This window comes from Theropithecus gelada, chromosome 12 (genome assembly GCF_003255815.1).
Source record: "Theropithecus gelada isolate Dixy chromosome 12, Tgel_1.0, whole genome shotgun sequence".
NCBI classification, from domain to species: Eukaryota; Metazoa; Chordata; class Mammalia; order Primates; family Cercopithecidae; genus Theropithecus; species Theropithecus gelada.
The window spans coordinates 15205394-15233316 of NC_037680.1; the positions used below are offsets into that span (position 1 = coordinate 15205394).

Here is a 27923-nt window from a genome sequence, read left to right on the forward strand (position 1 = left end):
TATTCTAAATGAATTAAGTGTAATATTAACTTTTGAAGATTGATCAGAAATAGCTCAAGTTTTCTGATCTTACTTTCATTAATCCATGCAAAAAAAATCCTGAGTGGAAAATTGTGTGTGCTTAACACCTAAACAAACAGAGATGAACTGACAGTCATTATTTAAAAATCCACAGTGCTGTACACAAACAAAAACAAAAACAAATTCCTTTAACTTTATCCAATAACTGTTTTATATCATTCAAGACTAACTTTAGATTTTAAAGTTTGCCGTGTTTGTATATATTTTGAAATATTCCCTTATTGAGTAACTGTGGGAATTTGGGGGCAACAATAAAAATTTTTATGAATAGTCTGACATGATAGACAATGAATAGAATACTTAAACTGAAACTTCTCTAGAACGTTAGGACAGAGAAAGCCTCCCAGTCACTTTCAAGTAACAAGAAACATCTCAATTTGCAAAGTAAAAAATTGTGAGTAATCTAAGAACACATCACCAGAATTGCCGGTGGCTGATTAAGTCAGCCTGTGCTAAGATCACCATTTTCAATGCATGTTCTCTATACTGTGAGCAGTCTGTGCTGGGACAACAGGCTGGAGGAAGGTAGTGGGCAAACTCAGGGGCATTTTGGTAATGAAAGCTGACCTGCTCCAGTGAAACCTGTCCTGTTTCAGCAAGAGAAGTCTCTAGTATGTTTTCTATGTTTTCTCTCATGAAGTGGCGGAAGACATTGACACTGTCACCTAACACACTATTGCCAAGAATGCCAGGTGTATATGGCTAGAACAGGGATGTGAGGGAGAACTAAGATGACCAGGTGCGTTAGAAGCACACCCTTTTGTCCTACTACAGTGACAGATCCTCATTTTAGTGTGTGGCCCCAAATGCAGATAACTTGCTTCTCTGGGGATGTATATGTTTCTTCCTAAATGCATGTGACTACGTACATGTCCACTATTTGTACAAATGTAGTGGATGCTAATGAAAATATTTTTCATGGAGTAATTAAACATCATTTGGGGCAGCTGGTCAGATTCAGGGAAAGAGAGAGAGCTTGTGTATATTAATATGCCTCTTAGGGTCTGAAATGCCTTATGATCATCACAATCCTGATACAGGGACGAACTTACCTAGTTAAGCTGATAAAACTTTTTTTAAAAAAAAATTTAAGTTATGGGATACATGTGCTGAACATGCAAGTTTGTTACATAGATATACATGTGCCATGGTGGTTTGCTGCACCTATCAACCTGTCATCTAGGTTTTAAGCCCTGCATGCATTAGGCATTTGTCTTAATGCTCTCCCCACCCTTGCCCCCCACAACCCAACAGGCCCTGGTGTGTGATATTCCCCTCCCTGTGTCCATGTGTTCTCATTGTTCAACTCCCACTTATGAGTGAGAACATGTGATGTTTGATTTTATATTCCTGTTTGTTTGCTGAAGGATGATGGTTTCCAGCTTCATCCATGTCCCTGCGAAGGACATGAACTCATTCTTTTTTATGGCTGCATAATATTCCATGGTGTGTATGTGCCACATTTTCTTTATCCAGCCTATAATTGATGGGCATTTGGGTGGGTTCTAAGTCTTTGCTATTGTAAATAGTGCTGCAATAAACATACGTGTGCATGTGTCTTTATAGTAGAATGATTTATAATCCTTTGGGTATATACCCAGTAATGGGATTGCTGGGTTGAATGGTATTTCTGGTTCTAGATCCTTGAGGAATCACCACACTGTCTTTCACAATGGTTTCAACTAATTTACACTCCCACCAACAGGTTCAGATTACATATTTAAACAAATGAAAGGGAGGAAACTATTTTTTCATTGCTGTTGACACAAAATGTGATTACTTACTGTCCTTGTGAAAAGAGATATGATCAACTTTCTGGATAAGGCCTGCTGGTATGTCTGTAGATCAGATGCAAAAAATATAATAAACATGAATGGGCAGCTCCCTCATATGTCCATTTCTTGGACTCTTTCCTACACAAATGAATTAGTTAATTACAAGATCTGGCATGTTACAAGCTAATGTTGGAAACTTTACCTGGAGTCAGTACCTATCAGAAATCAAAATGGGTACACTTCAAGGATTCTAGGGGCAGAATTTCATCAGACAATTCAGTGCTGCTGCTTCTCTTACTACCTCATCTTTCCCCTGCACCCCATTGTTATTTTCATGCAATTCACTCTGCAAGTACTAACCAAAACTGAGGGCGATTATTTTGAAAATGAAAATAGGATACTTTGGCAACTTACAATGTTAAACATCTCTTTTCTGAGCTTCTTAGAGTATGAGCTGAAGGACTGGAAATATGAAAAATTCTACTTTATTAAAATCCTGGCTTTAGGGCTTTTCTTTTAGCTGAAACACCACCTCAGTGGAAAGTATTAATATTGAGTTAGATGTATAGGCTTTGGAACATAGTAGTTATAATGGTACAAATCATTTGTTAAATTTGTATTGTCTGCTTGACACATTATATCATTTATCTTCAGAACATTTCTACAAGTCAGTGCTTTTATTATCTTCTACCTTATATAGGTGAGGAACTTTCTAAGGCTTAGAAAGTTGAAATAATTCATCCAAGTTTACGTTACTGATGGAATGCTTATTTCAACAAGAGTGTCCACATTCTTCACCACTAAATTATATTGTCTCTGTTCCACCAAAATTCATAATTTTATACTAGTTGTGTTGGAAAGTGTGTTAATTGACTTCTACTTCTCTGTGAATTGCTGAATGTAATCTCTGAGTAATTAACATCCTTGGTTTTCTGCCTGTAGGTCCCTGGGGAAGGTGTACAGGAGACTGTGGTCCCGGAGGAGTCCAGAGTCGGGCAGTGTGGTGTTTTCATGTTGAAGGGTGGACAAGTCACCTGTCTAACTGTGGTGAGAGCAACAGGCCTCCAAAGGAAAGAAGTTGTTTCCGAGTCTGTGACTGGCACAGTGACCTCTTTCAGTGGGAGGTTTCTGACTGGCACCACTGTGTCCTCGTTCCTTACGCTCACGGCGAAGTCAAGCCTCGGACTGCAGAGTGTGTGACAGCTCAGCATGGACTGCAGCACCGGACGGTGCGCTGCATTCAGAAGTTGAACCGAACTATGGTTGCAAATGAAATATGCGAACACTTTGCCCCTCAGCCTCCTACAGAACAAGCTTGCCTCATTCCTTGTCCCCGGGATTGTGTGGTATCTGAGTTCCTACCATGGTCCAACTGTAGCGAGGGATGTGGGAAGAAATTGCAGCATAGAACTCGCGCGGTCATAGCTCCTCCTCTCTTTGGCGGTTTGCAGTGTCCAAATTTGACTGAGTCAAGAGCCTGTGAAGCTCCCACTTCCTGTCCTCTTGGGGAAGAGGAATATACATTTAGCCTTAAGGTTGGACCATGGAGTAAATGCAGACTGCCTCATCTTAAAGAAATTAATCCAAGTGGAAGAACTGTTCTGGATTTTAACTCTGATTCAAATGAGCGAGTCACCTTTAAACATCAAAGTTACAAAGCACATCATCATTCGAAGTCTTGGGCAATAGAGATAGGTTATCAAACCCGGCAGGTTTGGTGTACAAGAAGTGATGGACAAAATGCTATGTTAAGGTAGGAGACCTTTGATGCTTGTATTTGCTTCACCTAAAATATTTTATTTTATACAATTTTATAAAGCTTCTTAGGGAAAATGGCAATCAGCTTTATAATTTGGGTTTTTAGAAGTTTCGTGTAAGAAATTTTTAATTTCACTGGGAAGTTTTCGAAATTGTATAGTTTAGACCAAGCTGTATTCTAGCATTCTTGTGCGATTAGTAGTGCAATTATATGTATAGGGTAAGTCACATATTTCTACATTTTATCAAGACAGTAACCGGTATGAAAATAGATCTGCCATTATTACAGTAATAGAAGACTGAGGGGCTTCTCATAATGATAAAAAATCAAGTTCAGTTTCAAATTTGGGAAATGAATTATGTAAATATTTTTGTTTTTCAAAACATTTGTGCTTTAAAATTTTATTTTTGTTTTTGTTTACTTTTGTTTTCACTATTATCAACATTCTTTGACATCTGTGTTGTACATTTTTTATACTAGCAATAATACCAAAAAGTTGTTCCAAGAGTGCTTTCTTTGACATTATTTTGATAAACATGTTAACGTGTGCAAGCCGTAATTAGAATGACCTACTGTGGAAGACATAAACTATTAAAAGCAATAGCTTAGTTGCAAATTTATGCTTGTTTTATTTTAAATTGTAGTCTAAAACATCATGACATAAACTCACAGAAATATATTGAAAGTAATATTTGCTTAATTTCCCCCCAGAGACTCTTAAATGAAGCACTGGTGTATTACTAAGTTTCTTTCAAATTAAGATACCTTTCAATAGTACTTAAATTACCAAACAACATAATGCTTGTCTTTAGAATTAATCATTCTCATCAGTTGCTGCCTTCTTGGGATCTACAGCCAGCCCGGAGATACCCCGAAGACTACCACTGTTGTTTATGAACAAAGTAATGTGATTTTTTTTTTGTCTATTTGACTTCCCAAATGAGTGTATTTTATCCTTAATGCTTCATTCTGATTTATGCCATATGAAATTGGCAAGTCCATTGAAGAATGATTTGCAGCTTTTTATTGCCTACTTCTTTGAAGCCCAGATTAAGCAAATGATTCGTGCAATTTGTTTGAATGTGTGTGGGATTGTGTAAATACATTGTTTTCTTAATACTCCATACTGTATTGCTGAAGTGAGCATTACATAGAATCTTTTCATTTTGTTTGCACATCTTTGCAATGTTTTTCTTTTTTAATAGACTATTTTCAGATCAATTTTTACATTTTCAAAAAAATGAAAGTATTGAGAGTTCCTGTATACTCCCTCACGGTCTCCAATATATAGTTTTTACTTGTTATTAACATCTTGCATTTGTGTGATAGTTTTGTAAACAAGCATTTTATAGTTACATACACAAACATTGAGTGCATAACACAGTTCAAATTGTGTTCCCCTCCCCACATTTATGTATTGAAATTCTAACCTTGAGTGTAATGTTTTTAGGAGGCATGGGGCCTTTGGGAGTTAATTATGTCGTGATGATGCAGTTCTCATAGAAGGGATTAGTGTGCCATGAGAGCTTCCTGTCACTCTCTTTCTGCTATTTGAGGGTACCATGTGAAGTCAGCAGTCTGCAAGCCAGAAGAGAGACCCCACCAGAATGTGACTATGCTGGTGCCCTGGTCTCAGACTTCCAGCCTCTAGAACTATGAGAAATAGATTTCGGTTGTTTTTTAAGTCATCCAGCCTCTGGTACTTTGTTATAGCAGCTGAATTGACTAAGACTAACTGTTATAAAAATAAATACCATAATTTGGGAATTTAAATGAGAAATTTATTTCCACAGTTCTGGAGGCTGGAAAGTCCAAATTCAAGGTGTGTCTTCATTTAGTTCTTGATGAAGGTTGTCTTCTTGGCTTAAAGATGGCCATCTTCTTGCTGTGTCCTCACATGGTCGGAGAGAGAGAAAAAGGAGAGCACTCTGTGTCTCTTATTATAAGGGCACTAATCCCATCACAAGGGCTCCACTCTAATGATGTGATTACATTAGAAAGTTCGCATGTTCAAAATGCAGGTTAGAGTTTCAACATTTGAATTTTGGAGGAACACAATTCAGTGTGCAGCAGGTACATTTGTTACAATTGATGATCTAATATTGATACATTACTATTAAAAACTATAGTTTACATTGGGATTCACCCTTTGTATTGTACATTCTATAGGTTTGACAAATGAATAATGACATGGATCCACCATTACAGTACTATACAGAATAGTTTTACTCCCCTAAATATCCCTTGTGCTCTATTTACTGATCCTTCCCTCTCTCCCTGAGAACCCCTGGCAACTACTGATCATTTTACTGACTGTCTCCTTAGTTTTGCCTTTTTAAAAAATGTTGTACAGTTAGAATTATATATGTAGCTTTTTCTGGTTGACTTATTTCACTTTGCAATATGCGTTTAAGTTTGCTCCATGTCCGTTTGTGACTTGGTAGCTTATTTCTTTTTATCACTGAATAATATTCCATTTTGTGGTACTATAGTTTGTTCATTCACCTATTGAAGTACATCTTGGTTGCTATCAAGTTTTGGCAATTTTGAGTAAAGCTTCTGTAAAAGTTTATGTGTGTATTTTTTTGTGTATGTGAACACAGGTTTTCAAATCACTTGGGTTAATATAAAGTAGTGCAATTACTGTATGGTATAGCAAGAGTATGTTTAGTTTTGTAAGAAACTACCTAGCTGTCTTCCAGAATGGTTGTGCCACTTTTCATTGCCACCAGCAATTAGTGGAAGTTCTGTTGTGTCACATCACCAGCATTTATTGTCAGCATTTTGGAGTTTTGCCATTCGAATAGGTGTGTAATGGTATCTCGTTGTTTTAAATTGCAATTCCTTAATGACATGTGATGCTGAACATCTTTTCATACACTTGCTTGCCATCTGTATGTATTCTTTGATAAGGTGTCTATTCAGATGTTTTGTGTATTTTTTAATTTAGGGTTTTTTTTTTTAGCAAACGTTCTCTTATTGTTGAATTTTAAAAGTTATTTGCATATTTTGGATACCAGTCCTTTATCAGACATGTGTTTTGAAAATATTGTTGACAGTCTATGATTTGTGTTTTCATTTTCTTGACAGTATTGTTCACAGAGAAAATATTTTTAATTTTAATGAAGTCCAACTTCTCAATATTTTTTCAAGGATCATTTTTTTGGTGTTGTGTTTAAAAATATCACTAAACCCAAAGTCAACTAAGTTTTTCTCTTATACTTTCTTCTATGAGTTGCTTAATTTTATTTATTATATTTAGGTCTGTGATTCATTTTGAGGTTTTTTGCTGAAAAGTATAGGGCCTATGTCTGCATTCTTTTTTAAAAAGGTTATTATATGTTCAGTTGTTCCAGCACCATTTATTGTAAAGAATATCTTTTCTCTATTGAGTTTCCTATGCTTTTTTGACAAAGATCAGTTGACTATGTTGGTATGAGTCTATGCCTTCAATTTTTATTCTATTTTACTATCTATTATTTGTTAGTAACACAGTGTTATAAGTAATGTAGTTTTATAGTAAATCGTAAAGCAGAGAGGTGTCAGTCTTCCTAATTTTTTCTTCTTATGTGTTGGCTTCTCTGAATTTTTTGCTTTTTCATATAAACTTTGGAACTACTTTTTGATATCCACAAAATAACTTTCCAAGATTTTGACTGGGATTGCATATAATGTAAGATCAATTTGGGAAGAACTAATATCTTGATAATATTGAGTCATCCTATTCTGGTACATAGGTTATCTCTCCATTTATTTAAATCTTGTTTATTTTGTCAGGGTCTTGGAGGGTTTTAAAAAAAATATAACTTGTACATATTGTGTCAGATTTATATTAATTTAACTTTTTTGATGCTAACATAAATGGTATTGTGTTTTTAATTTCATATTCCAATTGCGTATTACTGGTATAACAAGAAAGCAGTTAACTCTTTATATTAACCTTGTATCCTACAACTTTGTTATACTCATTATTCAGAAATTTTCATTGCTGTAGTTGTTGACTTTTTGGGATTACCTACATGAATAAGCATGTCATCTGCAAAAAAAAAAAAAAAAAATATATATATATATATATATATAGAGAGAGAGAGAGAGAGAGAGAGCTTTCTTTCCAATTTGAGTATGTTTTGTTTATTTTATTTTCTTGTCTTCATTAGCCAAGACTTCCACTGCAATGTTGTACAGGAGTGATGAGAAAGGATACTCTTTTTTTGTACTGTGAAAGAAATCTATGCTCTGTTAAGTGTTTTGTTAACTATAGGTTTGTTTGTAGGTGTTTTTGATCAAGTCAAGGAAGCTCCCCTTCATTCTTAGTTTTCTGAGAATTTTCCTTATAAATAAGCATTAGATTTTGTTAAATACTTTTTCTGCATCTACTGATATGATTATATGATTTTGTTCATTAGCCTATTTATGTTATGGATTACATTAACTGATTTTCAAATGTTTAACCAGCTTTGTATATGTGGAATAAATCCCACTTAGTTGCAATGTAAATTCCTTTTATATAGTGTTGGATTTGACTTGCTAGTATTTTATTGAGAATTATTTCATGTATGTTTATGAGAAATGTTGATCTTTATTGTCCTTACTTGTAATGTCTTTGTTGTGGTGTTAGGGTAATGCTGCCCTCATCGAATGAATTGGAAAGTATTTTTGAAAATGTTTTCATTTTCTGAAAGAAATTGTTGAGATTTGGTATAATTTTTTCTTGAATGTTTGGTAGTGAACCCTCTGGAACTCTGGCTTTCTGATTTGGAAAGTTACTAAATACGGGTTTAATTTCTTTAACAGCATGATTTATAATCCTTTGGGTATATACCCAGTAATGGGATGGCTGGGTCATATGGTACATCTAGTTCTAGATCCTTGAGGAATCGCCATACTGTTTTCCATAATGGTTGAACTAGTTTACAATCCCACCAACAGTGTAAAAGTGTTCCTATTTCTCCACATCCTCTCCAGCACCTGTTGTTTCCTGACTTTTTAATGATTGCCATTCTAACTGGTGTAAGATGGTATCTCATTGTGGTTTTGATTTGCATTTCTCTGATGGCCAGCGATGATGAGCATTTTTTCATGTGTCTGTTGGCTGTATGAATGTCTTCTTTTCAACCCATATGTCCATCAGTGGCAGACTGGATTAGGAAAATGTGGCACATATACACCATGGAATACTATGCAGCCATAAAAAAGGATGAGTTTGTGTCCTTTGTAGGGACATGGATGCAGCTGGAAACCATCATTCTTAGCAGACTATCACAAGAACAGAAAACCAAACACCGCATGTTCTCACTCATAGGTGGGAACTGAACAATGAGATCACTTGGACTCGGGAAGGGGAATGTCACACACCGGGGCCTATCATGGGGAGGGGGGAGGGGGGAAGGATTGCACTGGGAGTTATACCTGATGTAAATGACGAGTTGTTGAGTGCTGACGAGTTGATGGGTGCAGCACACCAACATGGCACAAGTATACATATGTAACAAACCTGCACGTTATGCACATGTACCCTAGAACTTAAAGTATAATTTAAAAAAAAAAATTTCTTTAACAGATTTAGGACTATTCATATCATTGATTTCTCTTTGTGGGTTTTGCTAGATTTTGTCTTTCAAGGAATTGGCGCATTTCATCTAGGTTATCAAATTTAGGGACAGAGAGTTGTTCATAATATCCATTTTTCCTTTTAATAACTATGGGATTATTAATATTATCCTTCTTATGTTTCCAGTATTAATAATTTGTGTCCTCTCTGTTTTTTTCCTAACCTGGCTAGAGGTTTATTAATTTTATCAGTGCTTTCAAAAAACCAACTTTTGGTTTTGTTGATTTTTTTCTATTGATTTTTTTTCTAATTTCGTTGATTTTGATTCTGATTTTATTATTTCTTCTTCTGCTTACTTTAGATTTAATTGCTCTTCTTTTTCTAGTTTCCTAAGGTGGAAACTTAGGTTACTCATTTGAGATTTCTCTTCTTTACTATTAGATGCATTCAGTTTCCTCAAGCCCTTTCTCTTTGTTCCACAAATTTTGATAATTTGCATTATTTTCATGAAGTTCTAAATATTTTTACATTTCTCTTGAGATTTTCTTGATCCATGTGTTATTTAAGAGTGTCTTGTTTAATCTCCATATATTTTGGGGTTCTCTATTTTGTTATTAATTTTAGTTTAATTCCATTGTGTCCTGGGAGCATATATTTTATGATTTCTAATCTTTTAGATTTGTTAAGGTGTGTTTCATGGCCCAGAAATATGGCCTATCTTGAATATTTTATGTGAACTCAAGAAAAATGTGTGTACTCTGCTGTAGTTGGATAAAATATTCTATAAATGTCAATTATATCCAGTTGATTGATGGTGCTGTTCAGTTCAACTATGTTCTTACTGATGTTATTCCTGATGGATCTGTCGATTACTAGAGAGTAGTGTTGAAGTCTCCAAAAACAATACAAAATTTGTCTATTTGCAGTTATAGCAGACTTTGCCTTATAGATTTTGACACTCTATTGTTAGATAATACATATTAATGATTGCTATACCTTATTGGAGGAATAATCTCTTTATTATTATGTAATGCCCACACCCCCTTAATCCCTGACAATTTTCTTTGATGTAAATTCTCCATTGTCTGGAATTATGATACATACTCCAACATTTTTTGATTAATGCTAGCACAGTATATCTATGCTTACTGACAAAAAATGTATTCATCTGTCTTGTAGATGACATATAATTGGATGCTGTTTATTATCCAGTCTGAGAGTCTTTTAATTAGTGTATTTAGACCATTTATGCTTAAAGTAAGCATTAATACAATTGTATTAATATTTACTGAGGTCATTATTTTTCATTTATTGTCCTTGTTCTTTGCTCCTTTTTAATTTTAATTTATTATTTTTATTTAATTTTTAGCTTTTGTAGGTGCATAGTAGGCATACATATATTTATGGGTTACATGAGATTTTGATACTAGCATGCAGTGCATTGTAATCATATCAGGGTAAATGGAGTATTTATCACTGCAAGCATTTATCCTTTGTGTTATAAACAGTTCAATGATACTATTTTAGCTATTTTAAAATGTACAAGTAAATTATTTTTTACTATATCACTCTGTTTTGCTAGCAAATACTAGGTTGTATTCATTCTTTCTAACTGTTACTGTGTACCCATTAATCATCTTCATTTCCCACAGTCACCACTACTCTTCCCAGCCTCTGGAAACCAGCCTCTACTCTCTAGCTCCATGAGTTCAATTGTTTTAATTTTTAGTTGTCACAGATAAGTGAGAACATGCAGAGCTTGTCTTTCTGTGCCTGGCCATTTAACTTAATGACTTCCAGTTCCATCCACGTTGGTGCAAATGACAGGATCTCATTGTTTTTTATAACTGACTAGTATTCCATTGTGTATATGTACCACATTTTCTTTATTCATTCATTTGTTGATGGACACTTGGGTTGCTTCTAAATCTTGACTTTTGTGGACAGTGCTACAGTAAATATAGGAGTGCAGCTATCTCTTTTATGTACTGATTTCCTTTCTTTTCTGTCTGTACATAGCAGTGGGATTGCTAGATAGTATGGTAGCTCTATTTTTAGTTTTTCGAGGAGCCTCTAAACTGTTCTCCATAGTGGTTGTACTATGTTCCAACCAACAGTGTACAGTGATTCCCTTTTCTCCACATCCTCACCAGCATTTGTTATTGCTTGTCATTTGTATAAAACTCATTTTAACTGGGATGAGATGATATCTTATTTTAATTTTGATTTACTTTTCTCTGATGATCAGTGATGCTGAGTACCTTTTCATATGCCTGTTTGTCATTTCTGTGTATTCTTTTGAGAAATGTCTATTAAGATATTTTGCTTATTTTTAAATTGTATTATTATATTTTTTTCCTGTTGAGTTGTTTGAGCTTCTTATGTAATCTGGTAATTAATCCCTTGTTAGACGGGTAGTTTGCAAAAATTTTCTCTTATCCTGTGGATTTTCTCATCCGTTTGTTGATTGTTTCCTCTGCTATACAGAGGCTGTTTAACTTGATGTGATATAATTTGTCCATTTTCTCTTTGATTGCCTGTATTTGTAGGGTATTACTCAAGAATCTTTGCCCATTTCAATGTGTTGAAGAGTTTCCTCAGTGATTTTTTGCAATCATTTCATAGTTTGAGGTCTTGGGTTTAATTCTTTAATCCATTTTTATTTGTTTTTTTGTATGGTGAGACATAGGGATCTAGTTTCATTCTTCTGCCTAGGGATATCCAGTTTTCCCAGCACTATTTATTGAAGAGACTGTCCTTTCCTCAGTGTATGTTCTTGATACCTTTGTCAAAAATGAAATCATTGTAGATGTTTGGGTTATTTCGGGGTTCTCTATTCTGTTCTAATGGCGTATATGTCTGCTTTTATGGCAGTATCATACTGTTTTGTTTACTATAGTTATGTAGTATAATTTGAAGTCAGGTAATGTGATTCCTCCAGTTTTTGTTGTTGTTGTTGTTTTTTCAGGATAGCTTTGCCTATTCTGGGTCTTTTATGGTTCCATATGAGTTTTAGGATTGTTTTTGCTATTTCTGTGAAAAATGTCATTGGTATTTTCATAGGGATTGCACTAAATCTATAAATTACTTTGGGTAATAGAGACATTTTAACAATATTGACTCTTCAAATCCATGAACAAGGATTATTTTTCCATTTTTTGTGCCCTCTTCAATTTTCTGCTTTGGTGTTTTATAGTTTTCGTTGTGGAGATCTTTCACTTATTTGGTTAAGTTTATTCCTATGTATTTTATTTTATTTGTAGCAATTGTAAGTGGGATTACTTTTTTATTTCTTTTTAAGATTGTTAGCTATTGTCACATAAAATGCTACTGATTTTTATATGTTGATTTTGTATCCTGTAACTTTACTGATTTTTTTTAATCAGTTTTAATAATTTTTGTGGACTGTTTTGGTTTTTCCAAATATAAGATTATGTTATCTGCAAACACAGATAATTTGACTTCTTCCTTTCCAATTCGGTTGTCCTTTATTTTTTCTCTTGTCTGATTGCTCTAGGACTTTCAGTACTATGTGAAATAGCAGTTGTGGCAGTGGGCATCCTTGTTGTTTTCAAGATCTTAGAGGAAAGGCTTCCAGTTTTCGTTTTGTTTATTTCCTCTCTTCCTCTGTCCTCTCTGATTTTAATGGAATATTTTATGTTGTTTGATTTTTTTCTTCTTTCTTAGCATATCAGTTATACATATCTTAAACATTTTTTAGTGATTTTCTTAGAATTTTGCAATATACATTTACAACTAACCAAAGCCCACTTTTGATTAACACTATATACACTTTATGGGCAGCATAAGTATCCTATACAGAGTATTCTGAATTGCTGTCTCCCGTCCCTTACATCATAGCTGTAATTTATTTCACACATTTATAAACTATAATCACCAAATACATTGTTGCTATTACTTGAACAAATTATTATATTTGTTAGATCAATTTGCATATGAAAAATAAATGACATTTTATTCCTTAATTCCTTTTCCAATTGTCAGTTTTTGTTTTTCTAGATCTGAGTTTCTAACCTATATAATTTCCCTTCTCTCTGAAGCTTTTTTTAAAACATTTTTTTTCAAGCAAGTCTATTCCTCAATTTTTATATGAGAAAATCTTTATTTCTCCTTCATTTTTGAAGTATAATTTCATTGGATATAGATTTAGGTTGGTGAGTTTTTACTTTTTTTTTTTTTTTTTTTTGATGGAGTTTGGCTCTGTCTCCCAGGCTGGAGTGCAGTGGCATGATCTCGGCTCACTGCAACTTCTGTCTCCCAGGTTCAAGGAATTCTCCTGCCTCAGCCTTCTGAGTAGCTGGGACTATAGGAATGGGCCACCACGCCTGGCTAATTTTTTTGTATTTTTAGTAGAGACGGGGTTTCACCATGTTGGTCAGGCTGGCCTCAAGCTCCTGACCTCAAATAATCTGCCTGCCTCGGCCTCCCAAAGTGCTGGGATTACAGGCGTGAGCCACTGCACCTGGCCCGGTTTTTACTTTCGATAGTACATAATCTTCTTGCTTGCATAGTTTGTGAGCAGAAGTCTAATGTAATTCTGTCCTTCCTTCTCTATAGGTAAGGTGTGTCTTTCCCCCTCTGACTTCTTGAAAAAAATTTTTTTCTTTGTCTTTGATGTTCTTCAGTTCAAATATTGTATGCTTGGATGTAGATATTTTTGGTATTTACCTTGCTTAATTTTCCCTCAGCTACTGGGATCTATGATTTGGTGTCTGCCATAAATTTTGGAAAATTCTTAGCCATTATTACTTTAAACATCTCTTCTGTTATTTTCTCCCTTTATTCTCCTACTGATATTTCTATTATGTGTAGTTACATCATTTGTAGTCCTACCATAGCTTTTGGATAGTCTTTTCAATCTCTTTTAATCCTCTTTGAATTTCAGTTTTAGAAGTTGCTATTGACATTTCTTCAAGCTCACTGATTTCCTAGACTCCATCCAGTCTGTTGATGAGCCTATCAAAGGTACTTTTTAGTACTTTACAATGTTTTTGATTTATGTCATTTTCTTTTGATTCTTTCTTAGGGTTTCCATCTCACTGCTTACAATACCCATCTGTTCTTGCATATTGTCTACTTTTTCACTAGAACCTTTAGTATGTTATTCATAGTTGTGTTACATTTCCAGTCTGATAATGCTAAAATCTCTGCCATATCTGAATCTCATTTGGATGCTTACTTTAGCTTTTCAAACCACTCTTTTTGTCTTTTAGTGTGCTGTGTAATATTTTCTTGAAAGCTGGACATGATGTACCGGGGAAATAGAACAGAGGTAATTAGACCTTTAGTGTGAGGTTGTTATGTTTACCTGACTTGGAGTTACACTGTGTTTGCTATAGTTGCAGGTGTCAGGGGCTAAAAATCTCCTTTGGTATCTTTGTTTTTGTTCGTTTTCTGTTGTATTTTTTTCTTTTCTGTAGTTTTTGGGTTTTCTTAGAGACTTGTTTCTAAATAAGGTCTGAAACAGGCAATTCTTTTTTCCATTGTAACCCCCTAATATTATTCAGGAGCCCTATTCATGATTGTTAAGTTTCAGGAGTCAGGGAAAGAGTCTTTTGTCCCATGATTAGGTTCTAATATTTTATTAAGCCTGTTTCTAGACTGACCTTCACAAATTCTTCTCAGTCTCTTCCCATTTTTCACTCCCACCTTAGGTAAGACAAGAAGGCTAGAAGGGTATATGCCTTCTTTTATATCAGAGTCTGGTAAAACCCTAGTTTGTTAGGCTTTTCGTAAGATAGTTTCCTGTGAGGGCAGAATTAAGAAAAACAGAATTCTCTTGATGTCTTTCAAAATGCCTACTTTTACTTTTCCCCTGCTGAAACATGAAGAAAATTATTTCTTATCTTCACCGTGAGAACCTGGCAGGGCTGCTGAAGGTATATTCACAGAAGTATAGGGTTCCCACTAGAACTGGGCTCCCTTAAAGTTTTTAACTGTAAAGATTATAGACACTGAGCCTCCAGTAAGTCGTCAATGATAGTTTAAGTTTTCTACTCTGGTCCTGGTTCTAGTAGTGGTTTCTTCTCCTGGTTTTTCTCTACTATGTTGTGATTCTTTGTATATGCCTCTCCTATTTTGTAGGCAGCCATTTTCTCTATGACTTTGATTCTCTGATGGATCTAAGAAGAGTTATTGATTTTCAGATTGTTTAGCTTTTTCCTTATTGTGAGGAAAAGAGTGACAACTTTGAAGTTCCTTACATGCCAGAATGGAAACCAGAAGTCACCATTATCTCTTTTTGAGTTCTAGACAGCGTATTGAACCAAACCATTTTTCTTTAAATTATCATGTCATGAAATCTGGAACTCTCATTTAGTCTTCAAAGGACTATGAAATGACTCATATACTCTCATAAAATAATTAGGTTTTAGAAAAATATCATGTTAGATGAGGACATTTCTACTTCTGTAACTTTCATTGCCTAAAACAAAAATGTTAACTCTTGACAGTTATGTGATCACATAGTTGACATTGCTGTCTCATTTCTGTCCAACTTGATGAACTACGTTGGCATACTCTACCAGGATTTTTTGCTAAAAGGCTCAAATTTATTTCTGAAAAGTGACTTTTTTGTGTATTTGATGCTTTCAGAAAATCATTAATACCTGTGTACACTTACTGACTTCTAGGATGAACTATAGGTTTCCCTAAAATTATTATAATTTGTTCTAAAGTACAGATTCCTTTTACTCTGTTCATATGTCTAATTTTGGATCTGTCTCCTTTTGGTAGTATCTGTGAAACTGTAGGGACAAGTGGCATTCTATGTCCTCTGTTTTGATTATGGCTCCTGTTGGTTATTATGTCATTTGGAATAGGAAGAGCTTGTCTTTACTTCTATAATATAAACTCCTGTTTGTGACTTTCTGAAAGTTGCTTTATCAAGCTAGGACATGACAGAGCTTTAATTAATGCCCTTTACTAGCTATCTCATTGATTGCTCTGACTTTTGATAATCGCCTCAAGCGATTTTCTTTTCACAGTTATATTTGCAATGTGGTAGGCAGTTGTATTATTCTTGCTGCTACTCTGCTCTCTCATCATTGATTTGCTTCTTGTGCTTAAAGATCTTTTGCTTTTACTTGTCTCAGTGCACGTCCTAATTTTTCTCTTTTATTTTGACAGGAGTTTCTCTGAGGTTCCATTATTACATTTAAAAATAGCTGTCATATAGTCTGTTCATCATTCTTTCTCATATATCAGTGATGCTATTATTGACTTTTTATAATACCTTAACTTGTGAAATGAAATAGTCTTCTCTCTTCAGTTTTTGTTTTCGTTTCACCTTGTTTCCTTTTTATTTTTTTGGAGTAAAAGTACATCTGAATTAAAATATCTGAGCTATAGACTAGGAAGACTGTTTATATAAATCGGAAAGTGATTCATACTTATTGTTTGGGTGAATAAAAATCAGATCAATGGGTTTTACTTTTACTTTGATAGAGAGGAACATTTGGTTTGGGCATCCTTTTAAGAGCTATGATTATTTGGTACATGTTAACCATCTTTCAATTCTCAGACCGCTTTTGTTAAATGAATGCACTGTGACTTCCTCATTAAGGAGTGACTGAATACAGTTTAAGACGATTTTTTAAAAAGCCGTCATCTCTAAAGCTCACTCCTTGTTGTTCCCTTGTTTTTTGTATCTACTGTTAAAGGAGATTTACATTTTACATTCCTATTCCTCCTTAAACATAAATAAAAATAAGTCCCCAAACAACACAAATATTTTTCATAATTTGTTCTTTGAAAATAGTAGAAATGTATATATTTATATGATTTCTACTGTAAATGTATATTACATATAAAATATATAACTATACATATAAAACATATATATAACTATATATAACATATATATCTGTGGAAATATATATATAGTTGTTTTGTTGTTGTTGTGTTGGTGGGAATGGAGGATTATTTTCCAGTTATAGATTTTTATTTCCCCCTCCACATCCATATTGATTTAATTTTATTTTTGTACATATTGAACATTAACATGTTTCTAAAAATAAAATATATGCATAGTTAGAGGAGTGTCACTCATCCCATGTCCTCTACTCCTTGCAGATAACCAGCTTCCTTATTTTCCATTTTATACTTTGTGCTTGTCTGTATCTTTCTATTTCCTCTTGTTTCTTACACAAAAGGTAGCAAGTTATATAATCTCTTTTTAATTTTTTTTCACTTAACATTTCCTAGGAATTAGTTCATATTAGCTAATCAGGGTCTTTTTCATTCTTTTGTTACAGTTGCGTAGTACTTCATTGTGTGTGTGCAGCCATAGTTTATTTGAACAAATTCCTATACTTGGGCATTTAGGTAGTTTTTAATAATTTATAATTATAAACAATTTTTTCAATATACAGTCTCCTGCATGTATAGTTTGGTATTGTTGGAGGTATGTTTTCAGGGTAAATTCCTAGAAATGTGATTGATGGATAACAGGATAAATGCATACAAGTTGTGTTAAATATTGCCAGATTCTCTTTTATAGTGGTGGTACCATCCTCACATTCTCACTGCAACTTTACAGATACAGTATATTGTTAAGCTTTTGAATTTTTGCCATATGTGAGAAGTTGATATCATAGTAGAGTTTTTGCTTGACATTTCTTTTAATATGCACAAATTTCAATGTTTGCTTATATATTTTGGGGCCATATTTATAGCTCTTTTGTGAATTTTCTGTTTTTGTAGTTTGCTTGTCTTTCTATAGGAAATGTTTTTGCCTTCATTTTCAAATCTTTGTATTTAGAGACATTACTCATATATCTCTGATATACGTTGCAAACGTTTTCTCTCATTTGGACATTTGTGTTTTGACTTGGCTTGTAGTGATTCTTGCCATGCAAAAAATTTAAAGAAAATGTTTACATAGTCAAATGTATCACTAATTTCTTTTTTTTCCTCTGGAATTTCAGTCATGGTTATAAAGCATTTTCCCACAGCACACTTAAGTTTACCCATGATTTTTCCAAGGGTATGCATAATTTTATTTTTTTACATTGGAGTCTTTGATCAGTCTGGACTGTGTGGTGTGTGGAGTAGATATAATTTTATATTTTTCTGAAAGTCTTTCCAATGTGTTCGTACCATCATGAAAAAACTCTGTCTTTGTCCTTGTGATTAAGATGACATATTTTCACATAGTAGATACCTATATATATTTGGATTTCTTACTACACTTGTATTTCATTTGTCTGCCCAGTTGTAAACTGATTCCACACCATTTAAATTAGACAGGCATAACCAGTATGTTTTAATATCTGTTAGTGCTGCTCCCTCCTCATAGCTATTCTTTTTGTGTGTGTTTTCAAGCTATCCTTATAAGATAATTTTTTCATATAAAGTTTAGGATTAACTTTTCTAGCTCCACGAAACAAGCTCATTGGAATTTTTTTGTGATTACATTAAATTTATAAATAAACTTGGAAAGAACTAAAATCTTGATGATTTTGAAATGACCTGACCAAAAACAAGGGATATATTTTTGTGTCAAGTCTATTTTCGGATCTAATAGAAATTTTTGAAATAGTTTTCTTTATAGAAACCTTGAATACTTCTTGTTATTTTCTTAAGTATTTTATATTTTTGTTGCTCTTGTGGATGGAGTTTTATCCATTTTATTCTCCAACTGGTTAATAGAAAATGATATTGAAATATGCTTGCTAATTTTATAACATGCTAGCTTGTTCAATTTTTTATTTGAATTGTTTTTTATCATTCTATAGTAGTTTTCAAATATAATGTTATATTAGACAATAGAGAGGTTTTATTTCTAATTTTTATGCCTCTATATGTGTTCTCTAGTTTAATACATTGAGTCCAGAGAAATGTTGAATAGTAATTAAAGATAGTGAGCATTCTTCCCTTTCCCTAATCTCACTGGGAATGCCTCCAGGATTTCCCCACTAAGTAAGTATTTATAAGTTTCATATCACTGCTGTAACAGATTATTACAAACTTAGTGACTTATGAAAACACACTTATTATCATATAGTTTTGGAGGTCAGAAGTAAGAAAAATGAATCTTACTAGGATAAAATCAAGTTGTTGGCAAGGCTGCATTTATTCTGGAGGTTCTAGTGTATATCCAGATTTTTTTTTTTTTTTTTTTTTTTTTGCCTTTTCCAGTTTCTGTAGGCCGCTTGTGTTCTTTGTCCAGCAGTGTAGTTTCTTCAGATCTCTCTGACTCTGATCCTTTCTACCAACATCCCTCCTTCACTTAAAAATAACCCTGTGATTACACTGGGCTCACCTGGATAATCCAGAACAATCTCTCCATTTTAAAATCCCTTGGGAAAACTGGCTAGCCATATGCAGAAAACTGAAACTGGACATCTTCCTTATACAAAAATTAACTCAAGATGGATTAAAGACTTAAATGTAAGACCTAAAACCATAAAAACCCTAGAAGAAAACCTAGGCAATACCACTCAGGACATAGGCATGGGCAAAAAGACTTCATGACTAAAACACCAAAAGCAATGGCAACACAAGCCAAAATTGACAAATGGGATCTAATTAAACTAAAGAGCTTTTGCACAGCAAAAGAAACTATCATCAGAGTGAACAGGCACCTGCAGATTGGGAGAAAATTTTTGCAATCTATCCATCTGATGAAGAGCTACTATTCAGAATCTACAAGGAACTTAAACAAATTTACTAGGAAAAGAACAACTCCATCAAAAAGTGGGTGAAGGAATGAACGGACACTTGTCAAAAGAAGACATTTATGCGGCCAACAAACATATGAAAAAAAAGTTTATCATCATTGGTCATTAAAGCAATGCAAATGAAAACCACAATGAGATACCATCTCATGCCAGTAGAATGGCGATCATTAAAAAGCAGGAAACAACAGATGCTGGAGAGGATGTGGAGAAATAGGAACACTTTTACACTGTTGGGAGTGTAAATTAGTTCGACCATTGGGGAAGACAGTGTGGTGATTCCTTGAGGATCTAGAACCAGAAATACCATTTGACCCAGCAATCCCATTACTGTGTATGTACCCAAAGGATTATAAATCACTCTACTATAAAGACACATGCACACATGTTTATTGCAGCACTATTCACAGTAGCAAAAACTTGGAACCAACCCAAATGCCCATCAGTGATAGATTGGAAAAACAAAATGTGGCACATATACAACATGGAAGACTATGCAGCCATAAAAAAAGGATGCATTTATGTCCTTTGCAGGGACATGGATGAAGCTGGAAACCATCATTCTCAGCGAACTAACACAGGAACAGAAAACCAAATACTGCATGTTCTCATTCATAAGTGGGAGTTGAACAATGAGAACACATGGACACAGGGAGGGGAACATCACGCACCAGGGCCCATGGTGGGGTGAAGGGGCTAATGGAGGGACAGCATTAGGACAAATACCTAATGTAGATGATGGGTTGTTGGGAGCAAACCACCATGGCATGTGTATCCCCTATGTAAAAAACCTGCACGTTCTGCACATGTATCCCAGAACTTAAAGTATAATAAAAAAATTTTTTTTAAATCCTTATTTTAATCACATCTGCAAAATACACATAACACAGGTTGTGAAGATTAGGGCATAGCTCTGTTGCTGGAGGATTGGCAGGGGTGTATTGTACCTGTTACAAGGTGTGTGTGCCTGTGTGTTTGAATGTATGTGTGTTTGATCATATTAATGAAATATCCATCCCTTCCTGTTTTGTTTTTATTTTTTTCTTGCCAGAGTTTGCATTAAGAATGGATGTTGGATTTTGTCAAAGGAGATAATCACGTGATTTTTATCTTTGGACCTATTAATATGGTGAATTATATCAATACATTTTCTAATCATTAACCATTTCTGCATTTGTAATATAGTCCCCACTTTGTCATTTTCTTGCTTCTCTCTTTATCAGGTTGAAATATTTTATGACATTTACTTCATAAAAATAATGTGGATGTTTTTCTTAATTTCCTATGTTCTAAACAATTTATATAGCATTAGGACTGTGTGGTCACTAAATGATAGAAATTCTTTATGAAACTATGTAGAACTGACCTCTTTTGTGAGGTATTTCTTTTAAAGTTCTCTATTCATGCTGAGGCTAATTTTGTTCTTTTCATGCTGGGGTAAGTTTTGGTTGGCTATATTCTTAAAAGGAATGACCTAGTTCCTCTAAGTTTTCAAATTCATTTGCATAGATGTATATCCTTTATTAAGCGTTGTAACCCACACCAGTTTTTCTTTTTATATCTTTCTGTTTCTCTCTTCAGCTATTATTTAAAATAGTAGTTTGCCCGTTTGGTTAAATTTTTTAACAGGATTATGGTTTGTTAATTTTGTCTCCTGTTTTTATGTTCTCTACCTCATTAATTTCTGCATTTATCTTTATTATTTAGTTCTTCATGCTTCCTTTATATATGTATTTTTTTTTCATTTTCCAACTTTACGAATAAGAAATTTAATTCATTTATTTTCATGTGCGCTGAGATATGTGTTTAGGACTATTAATTTTCTCCTGATTACTATTTTAAATGGATCCCATAGATTCTGACATAGAGCGTTTTATTATCATACTTTTTTTCCCCAAAATTCTATAGTTTTCTTGTTTGTATTGCTCCTTTTACTCAAGGTTTGTTAAATGTAAGCTATTTTAATTTCCAGATAGAAAGGTCATATTTTGTTTGTTTTCATTTTTAAATTCTAGTTTTATTGCATTGTAAGCAGAGTGTTGTTTGTGATATTCCTATTTTTTAAGAATCTACTGCCATTTTCTTTGTGTTAGACTCTATAATTAATATTTGTGAATGTTCAGCTGGGTGCAGTGGGGCACACCTCTGATCCCAGGATGACTGAGATAGGAAGGTGACTTGAACTCAAGAGTTTGAGACCAGCCTGGGCAACATAGTGAGAATCCATTCAAAAAAATAATTCTGTAATTGCAAATGTTCTATGTACATTTGGAAGAAGAGATATTCTCTATTATTGATGTGATTTATTAAATATATATGTACCTTATTGATTATGCTTTTTAGGTTTTCTAATAATCTTTACTATTTTTCTTCAATTGGGCTATTTGTACTAAAAATAGTTAAGTTATACTATTAGTATGTTCCTATCTATTTTTCCAGCATCTTCTGTATTTTTTCTACATATAGTTGCTGTTTTACGGTGCATAGATATTCAAAGCTTCTATTTCTTCATAGTGAAATGTTAACTTTAACATTCTAAAGTGTTTTTATTTGTCTCTTCTGATGCTTTTTATCTTGAATTTTAATTTGTCAGATATTAGGATTGTACAACAAACATTCTTCTTGTTTTAATTTGCCTAAGTCTTCGTCCATCCCTTTATTTTTAGCCTTTTGAAACCACCACGTTACGTGTGTCTTTTATATTCCGCATGAACATAGAGTTGGGTTTAGTTTTATGTGTCAGTGTAAACACTGAATTTCTCTTAATAAATGAATTAACCTTGTTTACTTTTATGGATATGATAATTATGTTTGGCCTCTTCATAGTAGCTTACATTGTACTTATGGTGTGTTTAATTTTACATGTATTACTTGCTTTCTTTATTTGGTGTATACATTTGGCTGTTTTGTTTTTTTGTTAGTTTGTTTGTGTTCTGAGATGGAGTCTCACTCTGTCACCCTGGGTGGAGTGCAGTGGCGTGATCTCGTGATCTTGGCTCACTGCAACCTCCGCCTCCCGGATTCAAGCGATTCTCCTACCTCAGCCCCCTGGATAGCTGGAATTACAGGCATGCACCACCACGCTCAGCTATTTTTTTTTTTTTTTTTTTGTATTTTTAGTATAGAAGATGTTTCATCATATTGGCCAGGCTGGTCTCAGGTGATCCACCCACCCTGCTTCAGCCTCCCCAAATGCTGGGATTACAGACATGAGTCACTGTGCCCAGCCTTGGCTTTTTAAATACATATATATATGTGTGTGTGTGTGTGTATGTATGTATGTATATATAATTGTATTATATTGTATTTTGAGACAGAGTCTCACTTCATCACCCAGGCTGGAGTGCAGTGGTGCAATCTTAGCTCACTGCAACCTCTGCCTCCTGGATTCAAACAATCCTTGTGCCTCAAGCCTCCCAAGTAGCTGGGATTATAGGCGTGTACCACCATGCCCAGCTAATTTTTTTTTTTTTTAAATAGAGATAGGGTTTCACTATGTTGGCAAGGCTGGTCTCAAACTCCTGATCTCGAGTCATTTGCCTGCCTTGGCCTCCCAAAATGCTGGGATTACAGGCGTGAGCCACTGCATCTGACCGATATGTTTTGGTAGTTAGAAATACTTGCATTTTTATTGTAGAAGTTACCTTTGTATTTACCTTTATATGGTGTCCTTAATTTCCTCTCTGGCCTAATGTAGTGCTGTTTGTTATGTCAGTTTTCAATTATTTCCACCTAGTATAATTTTATTATCCTTTTTTACATTTTCTCTCTCTTCGTCTTTTTTTAGGTCTGTTCTGTAAATCGAATCTATTCTACTTTTTCATAGCATGAAATATTTACATGTTATTCTTCTAGTACTGACCCCATTCTCATTGTAATATTTGCCTTACAGTTATATATTTGACAAGTTTCAGTCATCATGCCAAAGATTTCCAAGTTATTTTTGGTTGAATGAAGCTTAGTTTCCAGCAGATTCTTGAGGAAAATCACAATATACAGTGTTTTCTGAGTTTGGGAGATTCAAATCTGTTTGAAGAACAGTTTAGTCAGATATAATATGCTATTTACTATTCTTGAAAATGTTACTCTGTTGCAGTCTTGATTTGTATACTGTTTTTGAGAAGTTTGTTGCCATTTGTTTTTTCATTTTTAATTATCTATTTTGCTGAGAACTTGAGAATGTCTTTATTTTAAAGTTTAATAGTTTTACTAGTACATGTCCCAGGCTTGATTGATCTGGATTAGATTTTCAGGGGATATAGTAGTTCCTTTCAATGTATAGATTGAAGCTTTCTTTATTTTGGGGGAATTTGAGGGGTTACTATAATTTTAAACATTATTTTTTTATTTTCTTTATATAAAATATAGGTATGTTGGACTATTTTCCATTTCATTTACTTTGTCTAATCTACTTCCATATTTATCTTATCTTATTTATCTATTTATTTTGCTACTTTAATGTTTTCACTGAATGTTGTATGTTGTCATTTGAGTCTTTTCTTTATGGACATCTTGTTATTCATAATTCAGTTTTGAAAATTTTTTTGCTTCTATTGTCTTTCTGAGTTCAGTCAATTCATTTTATTTATTTCTCTTTTTGTCCATTGTGGTCTTAATATTCTGTTTCTGATTCAAGATATTTTTTAATCATATCTTCAAAGATTTTGAGGGTATTTACTGCTGTGTGATGTTTTATGTTATAGGGATTTTCTTTTCAGCTTTGTTCTTGATTATTTGGAGGAGACTTTGTTAGTAGAAACATTTTCACATTTTCTGGCTTTTATTGCAGTTTTACATGAAGGTAGTGTTTTATTTCAATGTCTGTTTATTTCATGAATAAGGTTTCTATTTCCAAAGCATCCTGTTTTGTTATTTCTGCCCTCTTTTGTGACGTTTGATTTATGGATGTTGTTGCGGGTAGTGGTGATAGGAAAAAGGTGGTATCTTGTTGTGTCTTTGTTTCTGCAGGATTCCTAATTTCCCTCCTCTAATTTCTTCTCTGCCTTTACTGCATTATCTCTAAGGACTACCAGCTATTCCCTCTATATATGATTATCCATGACTGCCACTTCCAATCCCTTGCAAATGTAAGTCTGTATCTGGGTCTGGGTTCTGAACTGCCGAGTTCTGAACTGTATTCTGTATTTTGAAGGCATTGTTGAACTTTCTTTTTCTGAAAATGATTTTGTCTGTGTTTCACCTAAGTCTTTTACTCCTCTACAATTTTTTTCATGGAATCTCTTAGGACTCTCTTCCTCCATGTTCCACATCAACTGGGTGACATTCATACTGGGTAATCTGTCAGATATTTTTCTACTTACATCTAATTTGAAAGTGTATGTGTGTGTGTGTTCATGTTCTGTCTCTAGTAATGGAGAATGCAAGCGTAATGTGTGGTTTGGTTTCTCTGCTTGTTGATTATCTTTTATAGTAGTGGTGGTAGGGGAATATCAAACTCAGGCTGCTACTGTTGTTTTGCACACCTGGAAGTCACGATAGATTTTTCTTTTCAATGCAACTTGATTGGTTTTAAAAATTTGAATCTATAACAACAAGAGCTCTCAAATATTCTAACTTTAATCATAGTTTTGGTCTAAAAGGCAGGGGAAATTGATTTTAGTTCTGGCCATTCTACAATTTTGCCATGCAGCCATTAGGAAATTACTTATCTTTTTGGGTTTCCATTTTCGTCTCTGTAAAATGAAGGTAATGACCAAGACCTTCAGATGATTGCTGATATTGCTTCTATCTCTAACTAGTTGTACACACATCCACAAATATGTACCCACATATCGTTCTTAGTACTCTGTCTAAGAAATTTGGAGAAGATAAAGTCTGTTTTATTCTGAGACTGGTACTGCATTTTAAATCTCTGTTGAATAATGTTTTCCAGTGACAGAAATTGATCATAATACTAAAAACATTTCATTTTGATACAACATCACACTCAAGGATACTCCTCAGGAATTTAATATCTCAGTATGTCTGTGTGCTTACCTCTATATCTAGAACAATCTCTCTCTTCCACAGAAGCAACTGAACAGCATATTTAAAACATAATTTCATCCTGCTATTTTAGCTTAACTGCATGATATTAGGTTTATTACCTTTTGAAAAGTTTAAAATCATGTAAATCAAGATAAGAAATTAAGAGGCATTTTAACAGTGCAGTTTTATTTTATTGAGAATTTTAAAGAGAAAGGCTATGTAACTCAAGCAGCGTCCCCCATTAGTTGTAAACACCGACGTTAGGTAAACATCATTTTTATCAAATAACACATAAGTTATCTCAGGTTAATTTGGCTAAGAAAGGAGTTATGGAGAAAAGGAAACTCATATGCTCTTCCAGCTAAATTTATCAGCGATCTTTAATATTTATTTTTTGGTAGTTTAAAAATCACTTTTAATATTTTCAAAATTGCCTTCTCCATCATATTTTTAAAACTCTTATTCAAATGCCTTTGTTAAATTTCACACTGCAGAAGGTGGCAATGCTCACTTTTTGGTCTAGTTCCTATAGCAGTCAGGGGTGTAACATAAACCTTGGTATACGCATGTTTTTTTCCTTCAAGTTATTCTAATTTTTTATATGTTTCTATTAGTTTGCCTAGTGGCAGAAAAATGCTGCCAGTTTGGAGTCAAAATCATTAAAAGTAACAGCATATATTCTGATTTCCCAGATAGATTCTCTTTTAAACCTGTCTCGGTTCTGGTTCATTTCTCTTCATTTTTCCATTCACATTTTATTCCTTGGTGTTATTTTCATGATGCGAAGTTGCAAACATTCCCTGAGTTAGAATCTGTAAGCTATAGAAGCAACTGTTCCCTTGTAATTATGCTATAATTTGGGTAGGCTGCTGCCATATGGATGGCACTGTTTTTGTTAAATAATTGGAATAAGCATGATTTTGAATAGCCCACTGTTTTATTAAGAGTTTCTAAAGTACTCAGTTGCAATTTCAGTTTTATAAAATTACTTTTAACTGTAAAGTGTATTTTAGAAGTATTATGTTTTGTAAACAAATATTACATAATTTAGAACAAAATTAGTAGAAATTCAAGTACCTTCACAATTAGGGTCTTTACTCTTTTGTTATTAGTTACTTCTAATCAGTACTTTTTCCATATGTAGGGTAGATTTAGCTCTCTAGGAATATGTTTATTTACAGATTGGATTATTATATGGTTGTAGCAAAGCTTTGTGTCACATAACTTTTTAGGTTTCTGGTTGAACATGATAAAATGAACACAGCTATGTCTGCTGTATTGGGGAAATCTACTTACATGACAGTAAAATAATTAAAGAGGCATAAATTCCCAAGAAAAAATATAATAAAGCAAGTGACAATTGGGAAGAAAGTTCAACAAATTTTGGGAGCTGAAAAGTAAAGATATGAGTGGTAATTCACCTACCTGAGTGGGGAAAGTAGAAAGCTCCTCTTCAGTTGGAAAATCTTCAAGAAGCAAATCAATTTACAGGGCATAGCTGCACTGATATTTCACTGTCTTCTTTGCTGCATATTTGAGTCATTTGATTGAGATCTGACCAATGACTTGTAGGCAGGAGCAACCTAAGCCACTTCTAAGCCAAAGTCATAAATCACTTTGGGTGACCCTCCTGCTCCCTCTTTCCTTTTTAAGGGTGAACTTGAAAGCCACATATTCTAGATGGTGAATCTATAAGGTGAACACAACCTGAATCCTAAGTCGTTACTTAGAACATTGCCCTCTGGAAGAGCTGAACAACCTTCATCAAACTTTTTATGTGAAAAGAAAATAAACACTTTTTTTGTCAGATATTCAGATTTCCAAGGTTGTTACCAAAGTATAGCCTATTTTATTCTGACAAATACAAGATTATTGGAAGCCTTAGGAAGTATAGTGTTGTAAGAAACTAAAGACAAATGTGTTCAGTGGTCCTAAAAGTTACCCCCTTACCTAGAGAAGATAGTGTTAGTATAAAAGATCATACTGTGAACATGCAGAGTAAAAGTGAAAGTCTACATAGTTTGTGAGAGAGCCCTGACAGCGCTCCCTTTCTCTAGTCAGCTGTCATA

The 27923-nt window shown here is 33.9% G+C and overlaps 1 protein-coding gene across 1 annotated transcript in view; it reads left to right on the plus strand.

Annotated features, from left to right (window-relative positions):
• Positions 1 to 27923, plus strand: part of THSD7B (thrombospondin type 1 domain containing 7B) — an 886725-nt gene that overhangs the window by 292405 nt on the left and 566397 nt on the right. The window contains exon 3 of the mRNA XM_025405082.1: positions 2799 to 3609. Coding sequence (XP_025260867.1) covers positions 2799 to 3609 — 811 coding nt within the window. The remainder of the gene's footprint in view (positions 1 to 2798; positions 3610 to 27923) is intronic.